This window comes from Typopeltis vanoorti, chromosome 21 (assembly GCF_054136105.1).
Source record: "Typopeltis vanoorti isolate ZY-2024b chromosome 21, IOZ_Tvanoo_1.0, whole genome shotgun sequence".
Classification (NCBI taxonomy): domain Eukaryota; kingdom Metazoa; phylum Arthropoda; class Arachnida; order Uropygi; family Thelyphonidae; genus Typopeltis; species Typopeltis vanoorti.
The window spans coordinates 81,806,708-81,827,117 of record NC_143569.1 but is presented as its reverse complement, the minus strand read 5'-3'; the positions used below and the strand labels follow the sequence as shown (position 1 = coordinate 81,827,117).

Genomic DNA, 20,410 nt, shown 5'->3' with positions numbered 1-20,410 from the left:
TAGTTGGCTGAGTAGACAATCTTTGCTTTCCAACCTGCAAGTTGTGAATTCAAATCTCACTGCAATATGAATATTTGTGAATATAAATTTTCATCGTTTAGCGTGAGATCACTATCCTGCTTAGCAAAAAACTGAAGTGGCTTGAAAAAGTATCAGGTTAGGTCCCTAGAGCAGGTTCCTTTCCCCCTCCCATTTATTATTTATCCTAACAACAACACTAACTGAACCTGGAAATCCCTCAGGTACTTGTTTGTTGTAAAATTACTTGCTATTGAACCAAATTAACTAATTAAAAATTAATATTAAGAAAATTTATTAAAGAATTACACATCGAATGAGTACTCTATTAATACACAACATAATACGTATTATACACAGTATGCCCGTTAAATAATGAGACTGATTTTTTTTTTTCTAGGACAGTCCTTTGAATAAAAGTAACAAAAGTGTTTATAGTTTTGACAGCTAAAGTGTGCTGAAATTGCAGGTACAACTTTCGAGTCGGGTGATGAAGCAGTTTTCATGTGGCAACTGTTGAACTAATAGTGTGTGAGTGCAGCATGTCAGAAGTTGCATCATGGAGCAAAGAGCAGTGACAAAGTTTTACTGTAAATTAGAAAACTGCTGCATACCAAGACTGAAAGTTTACAGTGATGACAATCTGAGCCATGCACAGGTGTTCCACTGGTTTTTAATGTTTAAAGAGGGGTAGGAGTCCCTGTAGGATTAATCATGTTGTGGACAGCCAGTTTCTGCACAGAAATGAAAATGTGGTGAAAGCTAAGCAAATTGTTGCCTAGTGACAAATGAATAACCATTAAGCTACTATGTACAGCTTGTGTCGGAAACAAAATGGCCAGATTAATCTTAGAAAGAGATTTGCATAATAGCAAGATTTATTCGAGGTCTGTGCTGCACACATCTGAAAAGGCATAGAGAAAAAAAGAAAAAAGAAGAGAAAAGCTATTCAAAGCACTACAATTGTATGGCATCAATGGAGCATTATATCAAGCAATACTTAGTCTTTATTTGAGTTTCAATGCTTCTCCTATGTTTCAATGCTTCTGCTCTGGCAGAAGTATTGAAAATTATGAATCAACTGCATTATGAATGGAGAACCTATAGAACAAGTAAAACATTTCAAACATTACTTAGGTATACAATTTTTAGAAGATGGAAATTAAATTTGTTTTCATTTTGATCTGGAAATGGAATGCCAGAGCATGGAACATCTCCCCAGCAAAAGAAAGTCATCATCATTATCAAATTCCTGCCATGTACCCTTAAGGGGTGTACAGGATATGATAGTACTACATGAAAAAAAATTACATCATTATTAATTTCCTATCTACAATTTTCCTCCAAATCAGTCTGTTACTTGTCAAGACTCCAACATTATCAGATCTTATATTTCTATCGTCTAAAGCATTTTGTACCGTATCAATCCACCTATATCTTGGTCTTCCTCTCGGTCGTTTTACTGCCAACCTGGCAGAGAACACTTGTTTTGCTAATCTTTCCTCGCCCATTCTGTTTAAGTGACCATACCACCTAAGATTAGCTCTGCTAACGCATTCCTGGATACTGACAATGTCAAGTTCTTTCCTAATATCCTTGTTTTTAATATGATATTGCCATTGATGCCATCTGTTCATGCCTATAATCTTTCTCAGGACTCTCATATCTGTGGTCTCTAGTCTTTGGTCAAGTGTTTTACTTCTGACCCAGCTCTCAGATCCATAAGTTAAAACTGGTTTCAACACTGTCTTGTACACAGCTAATTTAGTGTTCCGACTAATTTCTCTCTTATTCCATATGAATTTATTCAAATGACTTCCCACCATACCAGCTTTGCCGATTCTGTTGTCTATTTCTATATTTAATTTACCATCTTCAGTAAAAATCGTGCCTAAGTAGCTGAAATGTTTTACTTGTTCCACAGGTTCTCCATTCACAACGCAGTTGACATTTCCAATGATTCTGCCTATTTTCATTGTCTTTGTCTTTTTATTGCTGACCTTCATACCATACCTATTACAACAGCTATTCAATTTAGTCAGAGAATCTTGCAGACTTGTAGCAGATTTATTTAGAAGTATAACATCATCCGCATAAAGCAAAGAGCTGACATTAACATCTCCAATTTTGATATCAGGTTTAATACCACTTTCTTTCATAATGTGATCCATATAGATAATGAATAACAGAGGGGATAATGTACATCCTTGTCTCACACCAGATTTAACATTAAACCATCTTCCTGTACTTCCTTCAATTCTAACTGCTGACTTACAACTCAAATAAAGACTAAGTATTGCTTGATATAATGCCCCATCGACACCATATTAACTGCAGTGTATTGAATAGCTTCTCTCTTGGCACCTTGTCATATGCCTTTTCCAGATCGACAAAACTTAGATACAGATCTTTGTTATATTCCCATGCTTTCTCGACTATTTGTCGTAAAGTGAAGATCTGATCCTGACAGCCTCTATTTGGCCTGAATCCAGCTTGTTCTTCACCAAGCTTTTCTTCCACAATTCTTCTCAACCGTTTCTCAAGTATACTTGCATAGATCTTGCCAGGAACACTCAGTAGGGAAATACCTCTGTAATTCTCACATTCAGTTTTATTTCCCTTTTTATATATGGGTACTATGAGAGCTCTACTCTAATCATCGGGAATTCGTCCCTCTGTCCAGGCTTTCTGAACTATGCAGTGCAGCCACTGTAAGACTTTTATACCTCCATACTTGAGCATTTCAGGTCGAATATCATCTACTCCTGCTGCCTTTCCACATTTCAAGCCTTTGATGGCTTTTTCTACTTCAAGTATGGATATGTATTCCTGACTGCATGCCTGGTCAGTGTTTTTTTTTTATCACTGTGCTGTCATCACTGCTTGTTTCATTTAGCAGTTTTTCAAAGTAATTACTCCATACTTCAAGGATATCTTTTTCTCCTGTTTTCATTTCACCTTTATCATCTCTAACTCCTTTTACAGCACTCTTTCCTCCATTCCTAAGCTTCTTCAACAACCTCCAGAATATTTTCCCACCTTCTTGATATTTATTTTCTATATTCTTGCCAAAGTCCTCCCATGACTTTTGTTTAGCTAGTTTTACACACTGTTTAGCTTTCTTACATTTGTCTCTGTATTCTGTGAGAGTAAAAGGTGACTTATTTGCCAGGAACTTTTGATATGCTTTCTTCTTTTCCTTCACTGCCTCTTTAACTTCCTGTGTTCACCAGGGAGTTCTGATTTTTTTATCCTTGCACACAACCTCACAACATGCCTCTCTGGCAGAATCAATCAATGTTTTCTTCAGAGTTTGCCACTGAATCTCTAACGTTTGATTCCTGTTCTCAAACTCTTTCATTTTCTTTTCAATAATCTTTCTGTATTTTAGTCTACAGTTCACATCTGAGAGCTGCTCAACTTTTAATCGCTTTAAAACTTTCTTACATGTTATTCTTTTCAATATGAAATTCAATTTTATCCTGCTCAAGACTAATAGTGATCACTTCCAATTTTAAATCCTCTATACACTCTGGTGTCCTGCACCAGGGAGAAAACATCACTATTAACAATAACATTTTCAATGAGACTTTTCTTATTCCTAGCCTCTTCTCTCCATGTGAATTTGTGCACATTTTTATGTTGGAACATGGTGTTAGTAATAACCAGTCCATGTCCTGAGCAGAAATCCAACAGATATTTGCCATTATTATTAGCTTTGCTCTTTTCTCCAAATTTTCCCAAAATATTTTTGTATGTCTCACAATCATTTCCTACTCTGCTATTTAGATCCCCAACAAGGACCAACTTTTCCTTTTTCATTGTGTCAGTTGCTTTTTCTAAAGCGTCAAAAAATTTCTCCACTTCTACCTTAGTAGAACCTTCTGTGGGACCATAGGCACAAATAAGTCTCATTGTCCAGTTCCCCATTATCATATTTGCCCACATTACTCTACTTGAGACTGATTGCCATTCAAGAAGATTAGCCTCGTATTTTGTGTTGAATACTATGGCTACTCCTTCTTTTCCTTGATTGTCATTGCCTGAATATAACATTTTGTATTTATTGCTCAGAAAGATCTCACCAGTTTTGGTCTTTTTTGTTTCAGTCACCCCTATTATGTCGATCTGGTACTTATCTAATTCCTCAGCTAGCTCCATTTCTTTGCCATTCAGGCTTCTTACATTGATAGTACCGATCTTTAACTCTGGTGATGTTGAATTGGGGTTTGTTTTCAGATTTGTTCCAGTAGCTGACTTTTCGCTGTTCGCCCTGGTTCCCTGGCGAAAACAATGGGGGCCTTGTTCAACCAGGCAACGCCCCAGCCGGCATGAAATTTTGTCATGTTGTACCATCATTTTTTTTTATTTTGGTTTAACCAATAAGAATACAATTTGGTCAGCTAAATCCCAAATTGCCAGCCCATCCTCGTTCGTTCAGTATCAAAGTAGATACCCAACAGGGTGCACCACGAGAAGGTGAGGATTGGACATTAGGCCAGAAGCCCTGGTCGGTTCTCCGCATTCCTTTAAAGGGTATGTGGAGGTCTCCTCTCAGTTATACAGCTTTGACCCTTAAGCACCCTAAATTTAAATTTAAATTTAAATTGCTTAATTTCGTACAAAAATCTACTAAAAATGATAAGTGTAACAACCATCTTTTATCACTCAATTGTGGATAATATCTCCTTTTTCATCAAGAAAATATTTTTATATCGTTAATTAATACAAGAAATTTTTCTAAAAACTGACTTCTGCTGATCCAGCGAACATTATTGTACAACAAAAGTTCTCTATCATCATCTGCCTGTAATTTAAATAACCGCCATTGCAGGGCTTTTCCTCGAACAGAATTTACAATTTTAAATGTAACATCCAAAACATCTTTTGTGTTTAATCTGTTACTACACAGTACTTGTTGGTGAATAATACAGTGGTACGTTAAAAAATCTGGATATTTGTCATCGTTTTTACATAATGAAATGAAGCCCGATTTATTACCTATCATTGCAGGAGCACCATCAGTAGTAATAGACACAGGTTTAAAAAGCAGAAGTTTGTGTTGTTTCACAAATTCATCAAATGCAGAAAAAATGTCTTCTTCCCTAGTCCTTCCCAATAATGGTATAATTTTCAAAAGCTCTTCTTTACTTGAATAATCTTGAAATACCATTAACTGAGCAATATCAGTGAAGTCGTTTGCATCAAATTGTAATGAAAACACAACACACTGGTGAATGTCTGATATTAACCTGGCCTGGAAACTTTCCTCCGGCAATTGGAATTCTTCCTTTCGGCAATTTGAAACCTTGTCTGCAGCCTAAAAGTAGTCTCTCTCTAGCAACGTATCGAACCGAGAAGCTCCTTTCTGGAAGTGGGAAACTCCTCTCTCAAGCAAAGTGGATCCGGGCAGTATTTCTGACGGAAACTCTGGACCAGGCGGCCGCCTCCTTTCTGACAGCAATTCTGGAACCCGGACCCCTTCTGCTTGCTTCAGTCCCTTTTTATTAGGCTTCCTCTGAGACCTCGCATGAAGTTTGGCAATCCCCAAAGAATCGCTCCGAGTCTTTCATCTTAAGTTTCAAGTTCGGTACGCCTTTTGTTCTCCTCTTTCTTTTGATTGTAAGTTTCCGGCCATCGTAAAGTTGTTTGAACTCTTTCTGACTGACTTCGGAGATGTTTACACTTAGCGCCTGCAAGCCTTTCTCATACATACAAGTTTCAATAACAATCTTTCTAATGCCGCCATGTACAGCTTTAGCAACAGAAACATTGCCTTTGTTTTTAACATTCTAACATATTCTTATTAAAGCAGTATATACAGTTAGCTTCAAAAGAGTTATTTACAAAAATATCTAATACAAACTATACCGAGACAAACAAAGTTTGTTTTTTTTACAATATTCACATGGAACTTAACCTAAGTAAAAAATCGGTGTGATGTGCTTTGGAATATTTAATATTTAAGCTACAATCGAGTTTTTACATTTTGCTTATAATTGTATTCACTCGGCTTGCTGTTTGACTTCCACTGATTCAAATTAATTCATTTACCCGGCCCATTGATTTGACAATTTTAACGAAAAATAAATAAACAATAGCAATAAACTTAAAGCGAATTAAAAATAATACAAAATAATGATAAATAAAATATTATTTATCATTATATATAATATTTATATTATATATAATGATATATAATATCATTTATATATCATTGAAGATGTATAATATATATATTGAAGATGTATAATATCATTATATATCATTATATAACCGGTCAATCGTGATGACGGGTTGAACACTCCTGGAATACACCAACTGACAGATATAGCAAATTATGTTGAACAGGATTAATGCCTCTAGTGCAGCATTAATTAGGTTTCGATGAATCATTTCAAAAGTTTTACACACTGTGTGTGTGTGTGTGTGTGTGTGTAGATAATGTGGTGATGTAATAATTTCCACCTTCATGTCTGTTGCATGCCAGGCGCTAAGTAAATTGTGTGTGTGCGCACATGTTTTCTGTTTCTTGGTGTTCTTATTCTATGAAACAGTCATTTTGCATGACATTGCAAGGCCATGTGTTTCACGCGAAGTATGTGATATGGCAAAGTATGAATGACAAGTGCCTCCTCAATTCCCCTTCCCAATAGACCTCACACAAGCCCTCTAGAGGACTTTAACATGTATACTAAGTTAAAAGAACTACTCCATGAGAAATGCCTCATTACCGCTGATGAAGTTTCTACTAAAGTAACCATACTTATCAAACACATCAACAAAAAAGGTTTGCTGACAGGAATACAAACCTTAACAAAATGTTAAACAATGTAAAGGCAGAATGGAGATTATATTAAACTCTGAAAATAATCTGGACATGACAGGCCTCTGAGCCTAGCATGTGAGGGGTAGATGATATGAGATAATTTTAATAATATTTGTCCTTTGCATCCCTGAAAATAGTTGGACTGAAATGAATATTAAGATCGCCAATTTTTGTAAGGATTCCAAATACTGACTCGGTCCAGCCAGATTCTCAAAAATAACTTGCCTATAGACAGACAAAATGAATCCAACAGTTGCTTATGCATTTTGTCAAAGTGATTCTAAAAACAATTATCCTTTTAAACCACAATAATGTTTGCTTTAAAACCTGGTAAAATTTCTGAGTTCCCAGTGTGTGTGTGTGCACACACACACACACACACACACTGCAAACCTAACTCCATTTAAGATGGGGTCAGGTTCCCAGTCATTTTTATAACTGTTAGGTTATAAAATGATACCACATGATAATATAACCATATAACTGATGTGCCACAGATGTAGGGGATGGTGATGGCATTTCTGAACCATCCCCTACATCCATAGCAGATCAGAAAAAAAATAGTCAGGTCTTTAAAAAATGTACAACCTCTACATAGCTTTTAAACCCCACTGGAAACTTGCTATCCTTATCTGATCTACCAAAGATCAGCTCCCTCCTCTCTTAGTGCTTGGAGTATATAAGATACCCTGTTCCTGCAAGCTAGCTTATTTCGGACAGACAGATGGTTGCTAATCTATCTGCTTAGAAGAATATAAATCTTACATCTGCAAACACGACTATGGTCAATCTGGCCTTGCATTGAATACAACCCACAGGATTTCCTGAAAGAAAACAACCATGCTCCACAACCATCAGAGTTTATTCACAATATGATACAATGTGAAAAGAGATTTATATTAAAAATTAAATATTGCAAATTATCTTCCAAGTCTCTCTATCCTGAGCTAACTGGATGCATAAAACTTCAAAAAAATTTGGGAAACAATAATTGTCAGAGGTCCCACTTTACATCCTAGGCTACCTACAAACACCCATAGAGGGTGCACCACTCTAGAGTGGTGCAATCTCTATGGTGCACACTTTATTTAATATTATGTTGTCTTGATTGTTGTGCTTTACGAAAGTTATTTGTAATCCCTGAATACGTCTCAGTGACTGAGATGAAATATTGGAAGCATTTAAATTAGTTTTTACTCCTTTCCATTGTGCTATTAATCTTCCATTAAACCTCCAACATGATTCCTTGAGAGACTAAACTTATGCTTAGATAAAATATGAGAGAAAACAAGAATATAATTTCTTGTCAAGTATAAGACAGTTAAATCCAGTGAAGAAATCTATATCCAGTTCTGTTGACAAGGTGTAGCATAGAGGCACCCTGCCTCACGGCATGGCTTAATAAGGGCACTCATTCAGCCATATTGCAGTAGGTGCCGTTGCTATGCTAACAATTCCTGTTAGTGTAGAAAGTGTGGAAAGAAGTTTTTCCAAGCCAACTGATTAAAAATTATTTGCAAACAGCAATGACCCAAGAAAGATTGGTTGGTCTAGCAACTAGAGGCAGACATACCTTATAATTTAAATTTAGAAGAGCTTACAAACAGTTTTATTGTGCGATATCCCAATAGAGCAAACATTTAATTAATATTATTATTGTAATCGTTTTGCATTAATGTTTCTCTTATAATAAAAACAAAATAGCAATTGGAGATTTTCTTATATTTTTGTTTTATAATCTGTCAGGGGTGATATTTAATTGTTTGCCTCAGGCATGATCTAACCTGGAAACAGCATTGTCTATACCTCTGTTATCACTCTCCCACATCGAACAGACAAGTCACATTACTATAAATGTCCTTAAAAAAAGCAACTATTGTAAACTGACTACCGAGCAGATCTCAGAGACAGAATTTTTTTTTTTTTTTTTATGTAACTCCAACCCACTCACTCACAAAAAGTTGTAATCCTATAGTAGATTAGTACCAAGGGTGGGCTAAAAATTTTTTTTTTTTTTCCGTCTATTTCTGGCAAGGGCAAGTTGATTTTTTCAGTCAGAAACTTGGATTTTTTTTTGTCCTCTAAACTCAAGAAAAATGGACCCACAATATTTCAGACATTAAAAATATTGTGTTAAAGTGAGGGACCATGAGATGGAGCGACTTGTTAGCCTAATCTCTTCACTGGGTGCTGTTTAAGATTAGTGATAGCCTTGGGCCAGTTATCTCTAATTAGCTACAGTGGGGATTGATCTGCCATTGTCTCCACAAGTTAGATATTACTAAAACAGCCTTGCCTACCTACTCTCTACAAGGGAATAAAAGGCATTAGATGATTTTTTTTTTTAATGCAATCCAGAAACCCTGCTCTAAAGACCAAACACGGAACTTTTTCAAGCTACTTCAAGCTTCCAAATAAGTTAGACAGTAGTCTTACATTGAGTGATGAAATTCACACCAAGAAGATGGCATCGAACTCCATATTTGCATAAACTCATTATGTCATTTCATGATTCAGGCTCCCTCTTCCTCCTTCCCTTCTACACAAAAGTAAGCTTTCTATCATAGTCTACTACAATAAACAAGACATAACATAAGAATCATTCGGTCTGGAGGGGGGGGGGAGTATCTTAGGATAGGAAATTTGGATAATCACTGAAAAGAGATATTGGAGTGACTGATTTTTAGACTTTTAAGTAGTAGTTATTCTATATTGAAATAATCTATAAATTTAATTGCATATAGCAGACAGCAGAGCAAACAATTTTTGGATTTTTAAGTCATGAGTCTGAAAACACTGGATATATGGAAGGTGAGATATCATGTAATAATAAAATATACATTAAATTCATATATTACTGCATAAAACATCTATGAGGAATATACATTCGAGCATCCCTATTATCTGACCTTGCATTAGTGGTCTAGTTTTCATTTTTTCTATATAAGAGGATTTTAATCCATAGTAAGATGATGGAACTTGAAAATATAATCTCAGCTAGCACTGTACTCATAAAGTATTATAATAAAATTATAACAGAAAAAAGTATGAAGAGAAACAAATGTATGCATTACATTTTCTCTCACCTTCCTAAAACTGAAGATTTTTCTAACAAAGAACATATTTTGTCTTCATCTGTATTAAAATTATTCTTCAAAATACCATCCCCTTAAAAAATGATATAAAAGAATTATTTTCTGTGAATAAACATTTTAAAACATACAGACATTTCTATTTCATATTTGATAAAAAAAAACTACATAGTGGATTTCATCAATTTTGGTTATGAAATTAAATTATTATTGCATTAAATAGCCCACTGCAAAAGGATCAACTTAAAGATATCAATTTCTTTAAAAAAATTCCAGCTAAATTAATTACTTTAACTAACTACCATATGTAACAGATGATTCATTCCAAAGTGTTTTTAATCTAGAAATTGTCTGTTACAGTTACAATACTTACTTGCAGCTACAAAAACATGTTGACTCATGACATTACTCAACAGCTTAGGTAGAAGTGCTGTAAGATGCTATCTGAAGTATAAAAACTTCTAGATAACTTTTGTGACATATTTCTATAGTAGAGTAAACAGTAAATGGTGTACTGGATGTTTGTTATCTGGTAATAACAATATATTCAACTTTTCTCACAGCAATCAGAACACCATGCACTGAAAGCTCAGATTGTTTGCTATCCTTAATTTGGAACCATTAATCATAAAAACTGAGAAAATTGGTCAGTAACATTCATATCACCTATCAGATATTCTGTACACTTCCCTGAAGGTACATATCAGGAATTTGACGAGTTTTGCATGTTGCAAAACTCAGTGTTTATTATCAGAAGTTACTGAAAGCAGTTTAAGTTTCTGCAAGCCATGCAAGAAGCACTAGAAAAGAAAAAAAAAACAGTACACAAAAGCCAGTGATAAAACTGATAAGCCACATGTACAAGAGTATAAATAACTCTTCATATATAACAATATGAAAGCTATTACAAATATCAAGTCACTTCTTCACCTGCATGAATTTGATAAAGCATCATTTTTAACATTCTGCTGGCTTAAGTTTTCAATGGCAGCTTTTATGTCTGTTGAATGAGTTTATTCAAAGGCTGGTTTGCCTTTTGTAGGATTTCTTGAAATAATACTGCTGTCTCAGTTCAACTTAGCCCTGGGTGAAAAGGCTTAATAAAATTTATTCATAGAAGAGATTTTCCTGGGCAAGTATTGGAACTACTCAACCATAGAGATGCCACTGTTACTATGTCATGCGCATGCACGCATTTACACTGCATGGACTACCTACTGCAATGTCCACTGTCAAACTGTGAACAAAGACTAACCCATCTGTCTAGATTTAAAAGGAGACAAGGTTTTAAAATTAACCTCAGAAAACATTGAAATTTCATAAATTTAGTTAATACAAAATGTAATTGCCAGCTAAATTGTCAGTTAATCTTTGTATGCTCAATAATATCATCCGTATACTTAATAAAAGGATACACATTCAATGAAAGCAATGAAAAGATAACCTAGTCTGCTCAAATTCTTTACAGAAGATGTGAAGATCATTACCTTATATATATATATATATATATATATATAAACATAGATTATACGTAATCTTCTCTAGTTGCTTTTCCACATTCAGTTTGATAGCTTTTTTTTTTCTGCCATTTAATGATAAAAAATTTTTACCATTCTGGAACATTTAATTACTCCAGACATCTAGAGTATCTATCTTTATACATCACTAAAAATCTTCAGAATATTGCAATCCTCATGATATACCTTCTGTACTACTATGACTTTTACTGTTTACTTTTAAAAATAATTTAGTTTTTCTATCATTTTCTTCATGTCCTTTAAAAGGAACATCCTGAGTTGACAAAAATTTTGCATAATTTCTTCTCTCCTGATTTTGCAAATTTTTTGGGTTTTTTTTTATATATCTTTGCAAACGACTTCCTTGGCTGTCATTTATTTTTTTTAGTCTTTTCATATTTCACAAGTTTATAATATGGTTCTTTTTTTCAAACCTATTTTTATATAAAATGTATTTAAAAAAAAAAAGTTATCTTTGATCCTTTTTTAAAACATTAAATTTAGTCACACTATTCAACTTGCACATTTTTTTATCTATGTCTATAATACTTGTTTTACTGGATTCAAAATTAGAGACAGTGATCACTTAACATGCATTCAAATGGTGAATATTGCTGGATTCCTGCAAAAGAATCCAACAATATTCACCATTATTTAATTATATATGAGATATCTATTACTGATAAGAAAAACAGCCACTGACAAAAAAATTTTAATGAATGTAGGATTGGTGAAAGGGTAGAGAATTCCGATGATAATCAAATTATTTATGTATCCTATTACTGTATAAAAAGTATATATACTGATCCTTAGTAAACAAAAGAATTCTTAGAAAACTGAGTAAAATATGAATAAAACAAAAAAATAAATACACATAACAAGCACAACAAATTTTAAATGCTGATGATTTGCTGCTCCATCAACCAACATGTATATGGAGGGCCAATGAACATTATTAGTTCATTGGCCCTCCAATTGCAAACAAATCTCTTTCCCTCTCCTCATAAATTTTTTTTTTTTTTTAATTATGCCATCATATATGCATGTTTAGAATTTATAGGATCACATGCTATTTGCCTTACTTAGCAACTTATAGGACACACATAATATCATAAATGTTAATTATTAGTAATTTGCTTGCCAGTAATGTTTTCATTACTGGCAAGCAAAGTATTAAGAATTAACATTTGTGATACTATTATTACTTGTGATTATTATTATGTGATATTAAATTAACATTTCTATTTACACTTGTTCTTTCTCTCCTTTATATTTTCCATCCTCGCGTGGCTTAATGATTTATTTAGTATGGTGGTCCCCCCTTTCTTCCCTCGTCCCTTAGGGCAGATTGAGCCCTCCTAATGAGGGATTAAGTATATATTTTATGACTGTAGACCCATGTGTTCTGAGGGATGAAAAACCATCTACCTCCATATGAGACTGGCTAACTCACTTTTAGTCAAAAGAGACCAGATAAGGGTTCCTCATCATGAACAGAAATCAAACCCAGGTCTTTCCAAACAAAGGGTTTCGCCTATACCGACTGAGCTATGGAGGCTCGGCTTACAAGGTCCGACACAAAAAAACAACTATCCCTATAGCTTGGGAATGGAGAGCGAGAGGAGAGAGACAAAGAGATGGCTACAGAGCACGTTCTAACCTGTCACCATGAGACAAAGCTCAACTCCATCGCTTTACTCAATACAAGTGGACTCGTGTTCAAATATAGACATTTTCTTACCCTCGGTGGGAAAATGTTGGAGTGCAAGAGCGAACAGCGAGTTAACATCAAGTTTCTTGTGAAACTAAAGAAATCCATGACAGAAACTTTTCAATTATTGACTGAGGGACAAAAAATCAAGAGAAGAAGTTACGAACTTAGGAGCAAAGATACAAGAGGTAAGCTTGAGATGGTTTGGTCGTCATGAGGAAAGAGGAAGAGTATGTGGGAAGAAAGGTCATGCAGATGGATGTGCAGGGAAAGAGGAAGCGCGGACGGCCAAAGAAGAGATGGAGGGAGATGGTGGAGGAGGAGGACTTGAGGACGAAGAACTTGGATGTGGCTACAGCCCAAGACAAGAAGTTGTAGAGGAGACTCACCACAAACAGCGAAGCTGCAGAAGAATAAGGCTTAAGGTGAAGAAATGCATGTCTCATGCATGTGTTTTTGAATGGCACAAACAATTTTCAAAAGGCAGAGAAAGTGAAAGATAATGATTGCCCAGGCCGCTCACAACATTAAAAAAGTGCAAGATGTCATTCGAAAAGACAAAAGGTTGGGTGTTCAAGCTGTAGCTGAGAAAGTTCATTTGGAGAGGAGAAAATGTTCGACACATTTTAATGGAAGAATTGAATAACAAAAAGAGTTTATTCAAAAATGGTTCCAAAAATGTTGTCAAATGAACAAAAAGAACGTCACAAGGAACTGTGTTTGCACCTTTTGCAAAGCATTAAGGATGAACCAGATTTGTTGAATTCGGTAATTACTTGTGAGGAAACTTGGATATTTACGTATACAGAAACCAAGCTAAATAAATGCAGTGAAAGTCAGCAACATCTCCAAGACTAAAAAAGCACACGAGTAGTTCGAAGTTCAAGGCCATGTTGATTCTTCGATATCCAAGGTACTGTAATGGCAGAGCGGGTTCCCAGTGGTCAAATGATAAATCAGCAGTATTACCTTGATTGACAAAAATTGCACGAACGCATGAGAAGGAAATGACCAGAATTTTGGAGAAACGGTTGAAATTTGCACCAAGACAATGTGCCAGCACAATGCTTTGTATGTGAAGCAGTTTTTAGCTAATCACAATATCACTGTGCTTGAGCACCCACTCTATTTGCCAGGCTCCCTGCAACTTTTAGCTCTTCCCAAAGATCAAGTGGGTACTTAAAAGAACCCATTTTTTATCATAGAAGATGTGAAAGCAAAAACGATGGAGATCCTCAACAACCTTTCAGAAAATGATCTGCAGAATTGCTTTGAACATTGGCAACATTGTATGCAGCTGTGTGTGTCAACTCAGAACGGAACTATTTTGAAGGAGATTGTAATTGATTTTCTCAATTTGTTAAATAAAAAGAGATACAGGCACAGTCTCCTTTTTTCTGTGTCAGACCTCATTAATGATGGTTCGCATATTTACACCTTTTAGTAATTCAAATATACCAACCAAATATAGCATTCTCCTTAATTACTGTTTCCTAATATATCCTAAAACAAATATGTCAGTTCCCCCCCCCCCATGCAGATTTGGTTGCAATCAAAGCACCATCACAACATGAAAGGCTTGCATATTTGCCAATATGCAAGCCAAATTTTCCAAAAGGCATAGTGTTTTTCTCTTGCCCTGTCAGATAGCTAGGGATATGGCGAGAGAGTGATGATCACCCTGGTGTGAACATGTTAACTAGCTCCTATGCACTGCTGATATCACTCCCAATTCTTTCACCCATGGAACTGTCCCTAGCTGATTTCTAAGATTATTATAGTCATCTACCTTAATTCCACATAAATTCCTTTCTCCGTGATACTTCTGCGTGTCTATTCATCATCTACATCAAGGCTACATGATCACTCTCACTAAACAGGCACACTGATGACAGTTACAATCAAATCCTCTGATGCTAGAATCAAATCCATAGCTCCTGATCCTTCTACATGTTGCTTGAAATATCTGCATCTCAAGAATTCCAGAAATTCCATTCCTTTACTATACACCGTTTCCTCTGCCCAGTTTATACCGCTATAGTTAAAATCTCTCATACTTCCCATCACTTGCTAAGTTTTTCTGCCTAAACATTTCCTGCTCATCACTCTCTGTGTTCCCTGGCTTATAGCAATATCCCACTAAATATCCTATCCTGCCCACCTCTATTTCACACTTTCAAAACCATTAGTACCATTTCATTCAAATTCTCTACTCAGAAGACAACTTATTTATCAAAAGTAGCACTCTATCATATGGAATAGAACAGATTATACAAAAGTCTTCTGATAGTTATTTAGTGCTGACCCTTAAGCAAGGGCAGAAAACATAAATAGTTGGCTTATGTATGTGGATGCAAACATAATTATTAACAATAGTAAATATTATATGGAATTAACACACTGTATAGTAGTTCAAAAGACAAGAACTGCAAACCTTCTTCAAGAAGTGACATAGCAGTTAAGAGCTTTTCCTCAACTAACTGTCTGCATTCAGCCAATGGATTCATTGAAGAACTACGTATGTTAGCAACATCCATCAGTAATTTGCTCCTCCTATGCTCAAGAGTTGTGACAACTATTTTGATTATACTAGTAAAATGGTCTTGAATTGTCTCTTCAGCTTTCTCCGAAGTCTGCTGGATCTATATAAAAAGCAAGCGTTAAAATTTTGAAAAAAATTATTCAGTATTCTTACTTATTAATATGTCTGTTTCAAAACAATATAACCATTGAATTTTAAAAACACACTTATTTATAATATTCAATTTAATAAATTATGCACATAAATTACTAAATATTCATTTGTTTATGTGAAGTACAAAATAACAGCTATACTTGAGATTCTGCTTCATCCAGCTTTAACAACAGATTCTGCAATTCCAAATGGTATTCTCTAGCTTTTTCCACAGTTTCTGCTACAGTCAGATTAGCACTCATTATGACATCAATCAATAATATGCAAACAGAAAAATTCAAGCAGTAATCTGAAATTAAAAACACCCAAAATGAAGTATATTATATAAGAATGAAAGCAACTTATTAATTTTATCTCATCCATGAAAAGTTAAAAACCTATTGCACAATTTATTACTATTAGTAATGCCAACCTAGTCGTTGGCTGAGTGGCAAAGATAAGAATGCAGGAGGCTCATTCTAACCATTGTTCACACAATACTTATGATACCTCTCCTTGACAACTCATTCACTAACAAAGCACTCGACCACTCTAACAACCCATTCCACCAATTCTCCACCCTATAAGCAACAACTTTGGTTAACTATATTCTTACACAATTTTTGGGAGTGACCCTTGTTCTCTCACTTCTTGCCATACAGTGAAAAGTCTACAGTGTCAATGCCATAAAACTCACTTTAATAACTTACTGTATAATTCACTATGTCCCTCCCCTTTTTTGCCTATTAATTAGTCTTTGAGGTCCATAAACTTACAATATATCCTAGGAAATAAACCTGCCACAAATTTGGTCACTCGCCTCTGCCTCCTTACTGACACTTCCTCATCCACACAGAATCTAGCACATGGCCTTATACTTGGCCACATTTTAATGTGATCGAGTGAAAGGCGATGCATTTTGGGATGAAGAGATTACAAGCTGTGTACTACACTGATGGCAATGGACTGCAGGAAATTGAAGTTAGGGATTTGTGGGGACAATTGTGGAGACAGAGTTGTTTAGAAGGCACACTGTAAAGGTGGCCAAAAAAGCACACATCAGATTACTCAGTTGTTAAGCACACTAACAAGCAGGAATGGGGAAGTTATTATTCTCCTTTATTAGTCTTTAATAAGGCCACATTTGGCCTACTGTGCACAATCCCGTAGATAACAATTTGCACAATAATGAAATCACTATCTTCTGTCCACTGCCAGTCTAAGTCATCCTGCAAGATCTATAAATCTTCATTGATTGACTATTGTTCTTCCGAGCTTTCCATCATTGGAAAATAACGGAATATTTTCCCTTAAATCATTTCCTATATCAGAAATTAAAGATGCTAAGAAATTATATTCTCAGCTTCATGCTTTATCCAAGAGTAGGCAAACAAAGTTTATGTGTGAAGTCACTTCCTAAGTGGGTTACTTTCACATCAATTGCCTTAGTATCCCATAATGCAATGCACATATTGCATTGCATTATGATATACTAATAGCATTATACATGTCCTTACAAACATGTATAATGCTATGCATTATGGGAAAAGCCACTGCCCAGATTGGTTTTGACCTTTATTGAGGTCTCATCAGTGGGAGAAGTTATACCAAGGTAATGAAGTAATGCAGAAATCATATTTCCATATACAAGTATGTCAAAAGATGTCGCACCTTATTACTAAAATACTTGGGATTAGAGATAGATGGAAGTTATTTCACTTGGTTAAACTATAAATTAAAGATGCCAAGAAATTTTATTCTTGGTTTCATCCTTTATCCAAGTGTAGGCAAACAAAATTTGGGTGTGAAGTCATTTCATGTGCAAACTTGGAAATTCACGTGTTCTAGGCAACTATTTAAGAATGCTGCTGGTCAGTAATAGACAATATTGTCGATAACAATAGGAAAAACAAAGGATCTTTTGAAGTTTGATAAAGGGCTTATTGTGGATGCCTATCTGGTTGGAGCAACAATTTTGAAAACAGCAGAGCTGATTGGTTTCTCAAAAGGTTAGATATCCCAGGTGTTTAATCAATGGAAAAATAACCTACATTGCTTATCTAAGAGGCATAACTGTAGTCGGAACAAGATCATTGTCGCCTGAAAAGGCTTGTAAAGATAAACAAAACTTCCTGTGCAGAGCAATTGACTAAACGACTGAAGCATTTGATGAAGGCTATTCCTGACCGATGAAATTGAAGAGGATCAGTATTGGCAGTTGCATTCCTATATGTCCAACATGGTATTAAATAAAAGTTTCCAATTCAGTGGCTAGTATGTGTATATCAAAGTGTAACTTAAAAGCTAACATCCTCTGTGTTATATAAGTTTCCCCAACATTGACTAAAAAAGGGTGGAATGATTTGGCAAGGATTTTATTTTGATTGTATTTTGCTAAGAAAGATATTGTTGACCAAATGTGAATAGTGGTTCAATATATGGGTGATAGTTCTCATATGGATTCAACATAACTAGAAAAAGGTGACCTCCAGAATGCTCCAGTTGCAATTCTAATTGCCTGATGGTAAGTAAGATCCAAATGCTGAATCATTCCCTCAGTCAGAGACTTGGGATCCATAATGGAATCTTAGTTGAATAAGTTCTCAGTAGAGACTAAGTAAAGAACATCTGTCTGTGCCCCAGAAGGTGGAAAACAGGTTGCAAAGGACATTTACTACTCTTTGGCACTTATCCCACTGTGGAGCAAGAATGTTTTTATTAAATATGAGTCCCAGGAACTTTCTTATGCAACTAAGATTACTGTTGGTCTTGATCTTAGCTTGGGAGGATGAAGACTATGTTTGCAGCAAAAGCACACATTAATGGTCTTGTATGGTGAAGTCATCTACAGAGAAGGCAAATGCTTAGGGTGAAGTTGTTTTGTTATCAAGTTCAATCGACTGCAGATAGCATGATACTTAAAACTGACCTTTACAGGACTTTCCTCTTGGAGAAGAGAGAGAGGTTCCCACATGGACTTGAAAGGTTCAGTTAGAAAGTTTTTGATGAAAAGTGGGAGATTCCTTCTAAAGTTGCATAGGTTCTTTGGTATGCTGAACCTCCAAGTTGTGTCATATATTTTTTTCTATGTTAATGAAAACTGATACCAGGTGCTCATTCTTAAGGGAAAATTCTATAATGATATCTTCATTCAAATAAAATGATCTAATAAATTAAAGACTTAATTTAGTATGTTAGTCAAGTAAATAATTGTTTAATATCCGACTAGTTTCACTGACTAATATCTGTCAGCATTTTCAGGGATACACCGGTAAGCAATGGAAAGTAACAAAAACTAGGAAACTAACCTAGTTATTGTTACCAACCATAATTTGAATGGGATATGAGTCATATGTCCTACATAGAAAAGAACTACCATTCCAGAACAGTCAAAGAAGCTGCTACAGTCGCCCATTCAACAGGTAACTTAAATTCTATGTTGACGACATCTTCATCATTTGGAATCATGAAAAAGAAGAACTAATAGATTATCTAAACAAAATTAATTGCTTCCACAACACTATCAAGTTCACAATGGAACTAGAAAAAGATAATAAACTTCCATTCCCAGACGTCCTTATTAAGAAACAAACTGACAATAGCATCAACCTGTCGGTATATAGAAATCTACCAACACTGGATGCTACCTCCATTTTGACTCATCTCACCACATATCCCAGAAACTCAGCATTATCCATATGTTTAAAAAAAAAAAAAAAAGAGCTATACAGTGAACTACAGACCCTGGTGACTTACAAGAAGAATTAATGAAAATATCCAGAGATCTATCCCTAAATGGCTACCCTACAAGACTCATCAACAAAATTCTCTTTAATGACATACCACAAAGACAACAAGATGAAACCCAATACATCAGCTCTATAATAATTCCATTTGTTAGTACCATATCCAAAAAATTAGCTCTTCTTCTAAACCATACAATATCAGAGTAACCTTCAAACCTATTGAGACCATTCAAAAGTTTATGATCCCCAAAAGATAGCCATCCTTTCTACAAATACTCTGGAACCCTGTTCATGCAGCATCAATTACATCGGACAGACATCTAGAAGTTTTGGAACAAGAAAGAAAGAGCACATAGGCTATGTAAGGAATAACAGACAAGATATATCAGGTCTTGCTTCCCACTTTGCCTCTACCAACCATAATATTGAATGGGATATGAGTCATATGCCCTACATAGAAGAGAACTACCATTCCAGAACATTCAAAGAAGCTACTACAGTCGCCCATTCAACAGGTAACTTAAATAAGAATCAAGGCCTAATCCTACCAGATATATGGAAAACTAATTAGATCATTTAACTTTCATGAAATTACAATAAATATCTCAACAAACAAAATGTTGTACTTGCAACACACGTATTGTATCATGCACAGTGATAACTTTATATAATTTTTAGAATTGTCAGTTAGTTTCTGTTACTTTCCATTGCTTACCAGTGTATCCCTGAAAATGCTGACAGATATTAGTCAGTGAAACTAGTTGGATATTAAACAATTATTTACTTGACTAACATACCGAATTAAGTCTTTAATTTATTAATA

At 35.0% G+C, this 20,410-nt stretch overlaps 1 protein-coding gene across 1 annotated transcript in view; it reads right to left on the bottom strand.

The window, feature by feature from the left end:
• Nucleotides 1–20,410, bottom strand: part of LOC150095047 (cytokine receptor-like factor 3) — an 87,784-nt gene that overhangs the window by 54,606 nt on the left and 12,768 nt on the right. Inside the window, exons 2-4 of the mRNA XM_090411472.1 lie at nucleotides 16,003–16,151; nucleotides 15,602–15,809; nucleotides 9,934–10,015 (exon numbers count right to left, since the gene is read on the bottom strand). Of these exons, the coding sequence (XP_090267598.1) occupies nucleotides 9,934–10,015; nucleotides 15,602–15,809; nucleotides 16,003–16,104 (392 nt within the window). The 5' untranslated portion in view covers nucleotides 16,105–16,151. The remainder of the gene's footprint in view (nucleotides 1–9,933; nucleotides 10,016–15,601; nucleotides 15,810–16,002; nucleotides 16,152–20,410) is intronic.